General features: G+C 39.0%; 1 protein-coding gene across 17 annotated transcripts in view; it reads right to left on the reverse strand.

Annotated features, from left to right (window-relative positions):
- PARD3 (par-3 family cell polarity regulator) overlaps positions 1 to 12036 on the reverse strand; it is a 644329-nt gene that overhangs the window by 154156 nt on the left and 478137 nt on the right. For 15 of the 17 annotated variants that reach the window (XM_029237263.1, XM_029237269.1, XM_029237268.1 and 12 more), the window contains one exon: positions 4750 to 4992. In XM_029237263.1, the coding sequence (XP_029093096.1) occupies positions 4750 to 4992 (243 nt within the window). Of the gene's footprint in view, positions 1 to 4745; positions 4993 to 12036 lie in introns of those variants that run through there. The other 2 variants (XM_029237274.1, XM_029237273.1) reach the window with 1 other exon arrangement.

Here is a 12036-nt window from a genome sequence, read left to right on the forward strand (position 1 = left end):
AGGATTATTGATAGAGGTAGGAGAGAGTGGTATATCAGAGTTAAGAATGATAAATGCTGTCAGTAACACTGCACTGCAAATTTGAAAGCTGCTAAGGGAGCAAATCTTGAAAGTTTTCATCACAAGGGAAACAATTATTTTTAACTTTTCATGGTGACACGTGGTAACTATATATTGCACTGATCATTTCACAATGTGTACAAATGTTGAATTAGTGTCTCATACACCCAAAACTAATACGATATTGTATGTCAATTATACTTCAAATACATCAATAAAAAAAGAAGGATAAATGCTAGCAGACATTTGATTGATAACATTTCTTTAAGTAGAGGCTAGCAAAACGAAAGGTAGAAGAGATTATTGAATGACACTGAAGAAGCTCACAATTCTTACTTAATTTCACAAAATATTGTGGCAATGATTTGACTAGGGGGTAGTTCTCCAATGTGCAGACAACCTAGATATGAAGATGATGATTCCCTTGGACTCTTGTGTGCATGATTCCCTAAACTCAGAATGGTGTTGGGCATGAAACAGAACCCTGAGAGAGGGAGACTTAGGTAAGGAAGGGCTCAGTTCCCAGGTAACAGGAGCAGAGGGTGGGCATTCCGGGACTGAAGCCACTGCTCAAGGGACCAGGCTGCTTCCCTCTTCCTCCATGTGGCCTTCATCCTCAGGCTTATTAGATGAGCCCCATCTAAGGGCACCATCCAAATCCAGGCAGGGAGAAGGGAAAATGGCAAAGGGAAAAAGCTGAGTCGGCTCTATTTTCATCAGGAAAAACCTAGCTTGGCAGAAAGTCCCATCCTCTGAGACTGTGGATCCTATAAATGAGTCCCACTTAGCTCATTCATCAGAATAACGTCACGTGGTCACCTCTTACTGCAAGGGAGCCCGGGAAATTGAAAATTTTAAGCTGGGCACATTACCAGCCTGAACAAAATGGGGATCCTATTAGGTAAGGAAGAGGGAGAGAAGAGGTGCTGGGTAGGCGACTAGCAGTGTCTCCCACGGTGGGAGAAACGTGGGAACACAGAGGCGCTGCATCAGAAGACACAGCAATCACATAGGAAATACACTCAGCCAGAGAGATATAGGACTAGGGATCATTTACAACAGCTGCATCTTTGAGGTCTCTGGTTATAAGCAGGATAAAAGTAAGTTCACCAACAGTTTTGTGAGTTTGAGCTTTGTTATTCATAGAAAACAGAAGGGTAGGGGCGACTTCTCTGGCATCCACCCAATATGAAAACTCAGAATGTTACTAAGGGCATTAATAAATAGTAGCAACAATGGCCAAAGGGTACAGTCAGATAATATTTCATGTGTCAATCCAATTAAACAGGCGTGGACAATATTGCCAGACAGAGTATGAAGCTATCGTAAAAAAGCATTTTATAAATAATACGTGGAAATTGAGAAAGTGTCCCATTTTGACATCAAGTTCACAGCACTTAATAAATTATCCCTGGTTATTTCCACATGGGACCACCAGATCCACATTTCCATTAGATCAATCAAAATTATAAGCAATGAAATTCAGAATATGGCTTTCTTACTGAACAATAAAAATCCCAGAACAGACTCAGGCTACGCTTCAGACTGTCAACGGACTGGCGATTTTCCCATGAAATCCAAAAATTTGAACAGTAAAGTTCATCTGACACCAACGGCAAACTCGGGTGAAATTTAGTTAGTTGATGGGAGTTTCTTTATTGGGTAAAAACTCTCTCTGAGGAGTTTCAAGTTTTATGTTTCCATCATTTAACTTTTTAGCAAGTTAATAGAAGCATATTCTAGATCATCTTATGTGTTATTTCACTGTCTGAATTTAAGTTTACAGACACAGAGGCACCAAGAAATGCTATTTTTACTGTCTCGAGTTAATGGTAAGAGAAGCAGGTTGGACTTCATGCATTAGGATGCGTGGATGTAGCACATGGGTCAAAGGTCATGGGATACAGACATGCAAAAGAACTGCAGAATCTAACTGAGAAGAGTGATGGCTGAACTGAGTCAGCCCTTGGCTTGTGGAGCAAACAAACTGAAATGAACCAGGCACGGAGCATCCACCACCGTATTCATGATTTGTGTGAGACTTTAGATTTTAAAAAAACATTATTGGCCACATTAAATTAATGTTGTTCATTTGAATGTAATGGTTTTACTGTTTTGTTTGTATTTAATTTGTAAAGATGTTTGGTTTTATAGTTACATAATGGCCGTAAACAGAAGGAGTTTGGCCCTATTTTATTTTTATACATATTTAAGTAACATTATAATCAAAACAATTTAACTCTATGCGGCAGTATCAAGAGATCATCTTGTAAAGAGTCTCTAGGCTACTCAAGTCTGAGAAACACTCTTTTTACAGCTTTTACTCTGACAGAAAATGGCAATGGAGGTGATGCCATTATTTCCAAACCAAATGCAAATTCAATTATAGGTTGATGAAGAAATACTTTACAGGTGCCATAATTCCCAACTTTTTGGATTAGTGAAATCATTGTTCAATGGACAGCTTATTCTCTGAAAAAATCATAATTACAAAAACACAAAACATAAATATCTGTGATCCATTTAAAAAAATAAATTATATCTCTCTTGAGGTGGACATGTCTTAGAAAGTCTGTAGTCCAATCACCCTTCTGGGACACTAATACATAGAACTGTAAAATCTCTGACACACAGTTGTCTGGGATGTGCCTGAGTAAGGCTGAGAGGGGCTTTGAACATACCGATGTGTACAATGTGATTCTGAGCTCTTCTCCCCAAGACCAAAGCCTCCTCGGAACATGTTGCTGAGTGGGATTTTGATGGAAATGAATTAGGAGGCTGAGTTTCAGTCTGAGGTCAGCTTGGGACAGAACTGAGCCTGCAGGCTGGGATGCTGGGGACCCTAGTAGTCAGGACCCTGGACACAGAAGGCCTTTTGAAAATCTGCAGAGATCTTCAGGAGGCTTAGACTCTTGTAGGGCACTGGGGTTTAAAGCAACCATTTCTGGACCCCAAGAGCTGGAGAGACCCCTTCTGACTCCCAGCTCTGTCGGGGGAATTGCTGAGTCATGTGAATGTCTTTTAGATTTTCCAACTAGATGTGGAAGGTGCTGAAAATGATCAATATTTTTATCAATGATCAATAACACGTTAACTAATTTTCTTTTAATTCCTCCAGGAGTTACTAACTGGCAGTGCCAGTGTTGCTGGTGTGTCTTCTCCCAAGAAAACACTTTCCATGGGGCATCCACGGCCTTCAAGTGCGATTTGACCTTTGACAAACAGCTTCCACAAGTACAGCAAAAACCTAGCAAAAGTTTTTTAAGAAAATGTCACTCGCTGTTAATAAACTTACCCTTTGACTCCTGATACATCCATATTAGATAATAAGCACAGTGAACACCAAAGGGGTTTAAATAAACCATAAGCCTCCTATGTCAACTTACAAGGCGCACTCATTACAATCAACACCAAATAGATCTTCATAAAACAATTTTTTAAAACCCTAAAACCACACAAAACCAAACAAAAAAGAAAGAACAGAACAACAATCTGACTAGCTTTCCCTAAGATCTGCTTCTCCTTTTGCTACTCTTAAAAACGCTTCTATCTGGGTTTGCCTGAGGGTTACCTGTTGCCTTTGCAAACCTTTATTAAAAAAAGCTGCAAGTAAATAGCTAAAACATAGCTTGCAAAATAAAGCAGCCAAATAGCGCATGGGCGCTAGAGACAAAGGAATTCCAACGCATCTCTAGTCTTGTAGGGGTTCATAAAGTATAGCACCAGCATCAGACTCGGGAACTTGTTAGAAATGCAAATTCTCAGGCTCCAGTCCTACGGAATCAAAATTCTGGGGAAGGGTTAATCCAACTGTGTTTTAAGAAGCCCTCCAGGTATCTGATGTGTGCTAAAGAACCACTAGTTTGAAGTGAGACCTACTATTTTTAAAGCCTAGCTTCACTATATAGCAATGATTACAAGACATCACTACAAGATGGGATGGAATGAGTGTATTGTTTATGATGATAGCATGCATGTGTTTCAAATAAAAAGAAATGAATATTATTTTCTTCATGAACTAAACTTTATATGGTGCTTGAATACATAAATGAAGGAGCTGAAGATCTGTTTCTAAATTGTTTCAGATAAAATTTGAAATAAATATGTAACCATTAACATAGGGTCAGCATTGCACTCCTCTGTGCTACACTAATATACACAGTCAGACCTGTGGTCTGTGGCTATTAACAAGCAATTTGAAGACTGACTATACTATACATCTCATTCACTAATTCTTTCATGATATGAAATCATGTCACCAAAAAAAAAAAAAAAAAAGTGGCCCAAATCAATCATAATTGGAACAAATCATGTCATTGCCCATCTATTTAACTACCACGACTAGAGGTTCCCCTAGCAATAAAAGGAAATATGCCTTAAATAGAAGAACCATAGTTTCAAGTTTGCTTCTTATGTGAGTTATAAACTACAGGTTAGTTCTCCCATCTGAAACCATTTTAAAACAAGATGACATATTTTGGGATCATGAGACAAGCTATCAAAATCTCTACTGTTCTTCCATTAGGCTTCGATTTGTGTAAACTCAATACTCTTAGACACAAGGGTTTTTTAAAGGCCATTAATAAAAGGCAGTTCTAGTTGTGGAGAATTGATGAACAATCTACTCCCTTGTCACAACTATATAAAAGTTGATTTGGAAGCAATACCTTGACTGCTCCAGGAGCCTACCTGTCTGCAGGTAAAGGTTTGGAATTCCGCGGCTTCTTCACTTGGGCGTACAAAGCATCCATCATATGCCCTTCTCTCGGGCTCTGGGGTCTGGTGCTGAGAGCCATGGAACCTTCATAGGAAGAAATTCCCCCGTACATCAACTCATCATCACAGCCAAATGTCCGATGAAAATCTTGGATTTCAGCATAGTCACGCTCCCGAGCCTGTCGCTCCCTAAATTCTCGAGTTTTCGCTTGAATCCTGTAAAATTAGCACAAGTTGGAACAAGAGAAACTATGCCTTTCCTAAAAACTGCATATAGAAACATTCCTCAAAATACGTTGTAAAATACCTATTATTTCATGTAGTTCTAAGAAGATAGATAGGATAAACGATGTTATATTCATTCTAGATTGTCAAGGTAATGTCATGGATGCTCAAAAATTATCATTTCAGATAGCTTTGTTCATATCAGTAAGACACAGTCATGATTTACATCTTAATTTAAATTATCACTTATTAACTAGCTTTTAAAGTTCACTAGGAATAGTTTTAGGCATCCACTTGGGTTTTACTCATGAAATTTTTTGAGGCAAAAAGTTACTTTTTGAAAAGTTACACACACATATACTATATATGTATACATTTACGTGTGGGTGCACCATGTACAGTCTTACTCATTACAAATATACCATACACATTCAACAAACTATGAAGCTTAACCATGAATCCACACCACAATTCTTTATTAATGGCAAAAGAAGATCTCAGTTTAATGATAGTGACTTTGATTTTATGTGATGTATACAGAACTGGCAAATCCTGAGATAAAGGACAAGAAGGCATGTATCTAATCAAATTTTGAAATAAAACTTGCCTGTGTTATAACTAAGAAACAGACCTTAAATAACCCCTTTTACTGAAGATATGTTTAAGTATTTCCTAAGATTTTATTAAGCTACTTGGTACAAAGTCCTCTTCAACCTATTGAAATAATATATGTCCTAAGATGATCTTAGTTAGCTGAATAATTCAACTACCCTTGATAGAATTTTGATAACTTTTGATGGAAAAATAATATTTCTATTACATACTTACAAATTTAAATGTTAACTTAAAAGTGAAGTCTTATCTATAAAAAGCAATACTTTCAGCTGTGCTTAATATTTTATTGCAAAGTTATTTACCTTTTTCATACTTGAAGTAGACCACTGCTAGCATAAATGATACATAAATGTATTCAAAAGAATACAGAAAAGATAAAAAATCAGATGAAAAATCAGTCCAATAATAAAAAAGAAAACTACAGGTCAACATTTCTCATGAATATAGAAACAAAATTCCTTAACAGAATATTAGCAAATAGAATTTGGAAATATATAAAAAGAATTACACACCATGACCAAGTGATGTCTATTGCAGGAATGCAAGGCTGGTTCAATATTGAAAAATCAATCAATGTAATACATCATATTAATAGGCTAAAGAAGAAAAATCACATGCTTATATCAACTGATGCAGAAAATGCATCTGACAAAATTCAACACCCTCATGACAGAAATCCTCAAAAAACTAGTAATAGAGCAGAACTAACTTCCTAACCTTGATAAAAAGCATCTATAAAAAACCTACTGGTAACATAATCGAGAAAGACTGAATGCTTTCCCTTAAGATTAGGAACAAGGTAAGGATGCCTGCTCCCACCACTGTAATTCAACAGGATGCTGGGAATTCTAGACAATGAAACAAGCCTAGAAAAGGAAATAAATGGCATACAGGTTGGAAAGGAAGAAATAAAACTGTTCTTATTTGTAGATAACATGATGGTCTTTGTAGAAAATCCCAAGGAATCTACAAAAATCTCCTAGAACTAAAAAGAAAGTTCAGTAAGGTCACAGGATACAACATTAGTATACAAAAATCCATTGTATTTCTATATGCTGGCAATGAACACAGATGCCAAAATTGAAAAAACAATGTCAGTTACAATCAATAAAAAATGAAATACTTAGATTATAATGGTTGGTTTATAGATATGCATAAAATACATAGATGTAAACCTAACATAACATGTACAGGGCTTATATGCCGGAAACTATACGATGATGATGAAAGAAATCAAGGAAAATCTAAAACCTGGAGAAACAAATGGTATTCACGGATGAAAGACTCGACATAGTAAAGTCAGTTCTCCCCAAGCTGATGTGTAGTTTTAATGTGATTCCTAGAAAAAACTCAACAAGATTCTAGTAAGTATAGACAAGATTATTTTTAAATTTATATGAAAAGGCAAAGAATAGAACAGCTAAACAATTGTGAAGAGAACAATAACGTGGGAGGAATCACACTTCCTGATTGCAAGACTGGTAATACACCTGTAATAATCAAGATGGTGTGGTTTCTGCGGAGTGACAGACACTTAGATCAATAGAACAGAATAAAGAACCCAGAAATACCGAACAAGTATGGCCAACTGATTTCTCATAATGGTACAAAAGCAATTAAATGAAATAAAACAGCCTTTTCAACAACTAGTGCTGAAGCAATTAGACATCCATAGGCAAAAATGAAAACAAAACACAACAGAACAAAACCCACATTGAATTTAAACTTCATGCCTTATACAAAAATTAACTCAAAATGGATCACAAATTTAAATGTAAAATGTAAAACTATAGAAGAAAACATAGAAGAAAATTTTTAGGACCTAGCAATGGTGAAGAATTCTTATAAATGATACTAAAAGCATGATCCATAAAAGAAAAACCAGATAAACTGGACATCATCAAAATTAAAGCATTTCCTCTGTAAAAATATTAAGAGAATGAAAAGACAAGTACAGACTAGGAGAAAATATTTGCAAACCACATATTTGACAAAGGACTCATGTCCAGAGTATATAAAGAACACTCAAAACTCAACAATGAGAAAACAATGCAATTAGAAGGGCAAAAGACATGAAGGAATATTTCTCTGAAAAGAATATACAGATGACAAATAGGTACATGAAAAGACGTTCAACATCAGCAGCTATTAGGGAAATGCAAATTAAGATCAGAAAGAGCTGTCACTACACACCTCTTAGATCAGCTAAAATAAAACAGTGATGCTACCAAATGCTGGCAAGGATGCAGGGAAACTGGATCTCTCACGCACTGCTGTTGAAAAGGTAAAATCGTACAGCCATCATGAAAACTAGTCTGGCAGCTTCTTACAAAACTAGACATGTACTTATACCACTCAGCAATTGCATTCCCGGGCATTTATCCCAAAGAAATGAAAACTCAAGTCCATGCAAAAACCTGTACACAAATGTTCCTAAACACTTTATTTCTAATATTCAAAAATTGGAAATAACCAAAATATCTTATGACAGGTGAATGGTTGAAGAAACATCCACAGCATAGAATACTACTCAGTAATAGAAATAAACAGACTACCATTACACACGGCAACTTGAATCGATCTCAGGGGTATTGTGCTATGTGAAAAAAAAAAGTCAATCTCAAAAGGTCACATACTATAAGAGTTCATTTATGGAGGAGAGGGGGAAGATGGCAGAAGAGTAAGGCGCGGAGATCACCTTCCTCCCCACAGATACACCAGAAATACATCTACACGTGGAAAAACTCCTACAGAACACCTACTGAACGCTGGCAGAAGGCCTCAGACCTCCCAAAAGGCAAGAAACTCCCCCACGTACCTGGGTAGGGCAAAAGAAGAAAGAATAAACAGAGACGAAAAGATAGGGACGGGTCCTGCACCGGCGGGAGGGAGCTGTGAAGGAGGAAAAGTGTCTACACACCAGGAGCCCCTTCGCGGGCGGAGACTGCGGGTGGCGGAGGGGGGAAGCTTCGGTGCCCTCAGGAGAGCACAGCAACAGGGGTGCGGAGGGCAAAGCGGAGAGATTCCCGCACAGAGGATCAGGGCCGACCGGCAGTCACCAGTCCGAGAGGCTTGTCTGCTCCCCTGCCGGGGCGGGCGGGGCTGGGAGCTGAGGCTCGGGCTTCCATCGGAGCGCAGGGAGAGGACTGGGGTTGGCGGCGTGAACACAGCCTGCAGGGGGTTAGTGCGCCACAGCTGGCCGGGAGGGAGTCCGGGGAAAAGTCTGGACCTGCCGAAGAGGCAAGAGACTTTTTCTTCCCTCTTTGTTTCCTGGTGCGCGAGGAGAGGGGATTCAGAACGCTGCTTAAAGGACCTCCAAGGACGGGCTCAAGCCGCGGCGCGCGGACCCCAGAGATGGGCATGAGACGCTAAGGCTGCTGCTGCCGCCACCAAGAAGCCTGTGTGCGAGCACAGGTCACTCTCCACACCTCCCTTCTGGGGAGCCTGTGCAGCCCGCCACTGCCAGGGTCCCGTGATCCAGGGACGTTTGAACGCACAGCGCGCCAAAGTCATGCTGGCCTCTGCCGCCGCAGACTCGCCCCGCCTCCGTGCCCGTCCCTCCCCACGGCCTGAGTGAGCCAGAGACCCTGAATCAGCGGCTCCTTTAACCCCGTCCTGCCTGAGCGAAGAACAGACGCCCTCCAGCGACCTACACGCAGAGGCGGGGCCAAATCCAAAGCTGAGCCCCGGGAGCTGTGCGAACAAAGAAGAGAAAGGGAAATCTCTCCCAGCAGCCTCAGAAGCAGCGGATTAAAGCTCCACAATCAACTTGATGTACCTGCATCTGTGGAATACATGAATAGACAACGAATCATCCCAAATTGAGGAGGTGGACTTTCAGAGCAAGATTTATGATTTTCTTCCCTTTTCCTCTTTTTGTGAGTGTGTATGCTTCTGTGTGAGATTTTGTCTGTATAGCTTTGCTTTCACCATATGTCCTGGGGTTCTATCTGTAAGTTTTTTTTACTTACAAAATTTTTTTTTCTTAATTATTTTTTATTTTATTCTACCTTTATTTTATTTTATTTTATCCTCTTTCTTTCTTCTTTAGGCTTTTTCTCCCTTTTATTCTGAGCCGTGTGGATGAAAGGCTCTTGGTGCTGCAGCCAGGAGTCCGTGCTGTGCCTCTGAGGTGGGAGAGTCAACTTCAGGACACTGGTCCACAAGAGACCTCCCAGCTCCACGTTATATCAAATGGCGAAAATCTCCCAGAGATTTCCATCTCAACACCAGCACCCAGCTTCACTCAACGACCAGCAAGCTACAGTGCTGGACACCCTATGCCAAACAACTAGCAAGACAGGAACACAACCCCACACATTAGCAGAGAGGCTACCTAAAATCATAATAAGTCCACAGACACCCAAAACACACCAACAGACGTGGACCTGCCCACCAAAAAGACAAGATCCAGCCTCATCCACCAGAACACAGGCACTACTTCCCCCCACCAGGAAGCCTACACAACCCACTGAACCAACTTTAGCCACTGGGGACAGACACCAAAAACAACGGGAACTACAAACCTGCAGCCTGCCAAAAGGAGACCCCAAACACAGTAAGATAAGCAAAATGAGAAGACAGAAAAACACACAGCAGATGAAGGAGCAAGATAAAAACCCACCAGACCTAACAAATGAAGAGGAAATAGGCAGTCTACCTGAAAAAGAATTCAGAATAATGATAGTAAAGATGATCCAAAATCTTGGAAATAGAATATACAAAATGCAAGAAACATTTAACAAGGACCTAGAAGAACTAAAGATGAAATGAACAACACAATAAATGAAATTACAAATACCCTAGATGGGATCAATAGCAGAATAACTGAGGCAGAAGAACGGATAATTGACCTGGAAGATAAAATAGTGGAAATAACTACTGCAGAGCAGAATAAAGAAAAAAGAATGAAAAGAACTGAGGACAGTATCAGAGACCTCTGGGACAACATTAAATGCACCAACATTCGAATTATAGGGGTTCCAGAAGAAAAAAGAGAAAAAGAAAGGGACTGAGAAAATATTTGAAGAGATTATAGTTGAAAAGTTCCCTAATATGGGAAAAGAAATAGTTAATCAAGTCCAGGAAGCACAGAGAGTGCCATACAGGATAAATCCAAGGAGAAACACGCCAAGACACATATTAATCAAACTGTCAAAAATTAAATACAAAGAAAACATATTAAAAGCAGCAAGGGAGAAAAAACAAATAACACACAAGGGAATCCCCATAAGGTTAACAGCCGAACTTTCAGCAGAAACTCTGCAAGCCAGAAGGGACTGGCAGGACATATTTAAAGTGATGAAGGAGAAAAACCTACAACCAAGATTACTCTACCCAGCAAGGATCTCATTCAGATTTGATGGAGAAATTAAAACCTTTACAGACAAGCAAAAGCTGAGAGAGTTCAGCACCACCAAACTAGCTTTACAATAAATGCTAAAGGAACTTCTCTAGGCAAGAAACACAAGAGAAGGAAAAGACCTACAACAACAAACCCAAAACAATTAAGACAATGGGAATAGGAACATATATATCGATAATTACCTTAAATGTAAATGGATTAAATGTTCCCACCAGAAGACACAGACTGCGTGAATGGATATAAAAACAAGACCCATATATATGCTGTCTACGAGAGACCCACTTCAGACCTAGAGACACATACAGACTGAAAGTAAGGGGATGGAAAAAGATATTCCACACAAATAGAAACCAAAAGAAAGCTGGAGTAGCAATTCTCATATCAGACAAAATAGACTTTAAAATAAAGACTATTAGAAGAGACAAAGAAGGACACTACATAATGATCAAGGGATCGATCCAAGAAGAAGATATAACAATTGTAAATATTTATGCACCCAACATAGGAGCACCTCAATACATAAGGCAAATACTAACAGCCATAAAAGGGGAAATCGACAGTAACACATTCATAGTAGGGGACTTTAACACCCCACTTTCACCAATGGACAGATCATCCAAAATGAAAATAAATAAGGAAACACAAGCTTTAAATGATACATTAAACAAGGTGGACTTAATTGATATTTTTAGGACATTCCATCCAAAAACAACAGAATACACATTTTTCTCAAGTGCTCATGGAACATTCTCCAGGATAGATCATATCTTGGGTCACAAATCAAGCCTTGGTAAATTTAAGAAAACTGAAATTGTATCAATTATCTTTTCCGACCACAATGCTATGAGACTAGATATCAACTGCAGGAAACGATCTGTAAAACATACAAACACATGGAGGCTAAACAATACACTACTTAATGACGAAGTAATCACTGAAGAAATCAAAGAGGAAATCAAAAAATACCTAGAAACAAATGACAATGGAGACACGACGACCCAAAATCTATGGGATGCAGCAAAAGCAGTTCTAAGAGGGAAGTTTATAGCAATACA

The sequence above is a fragment of the Monodon monoceros genome, unplaced genomic scaffold, assembly GCF_005190385.1.
Source record: "Monodon monoceros isolate NGI ecotype Baffin Bay Population unplaced genomic scaffold, NGI_Narwhal_1 Super_Scaffold_21, whole genome shotgun sequence".
Lineage (NCBI taxonomy): Eukaryota > Metazoa > Chordata > Mammalia > Artiodactyla > Monodontidae > Monodon > Monodon monoceros.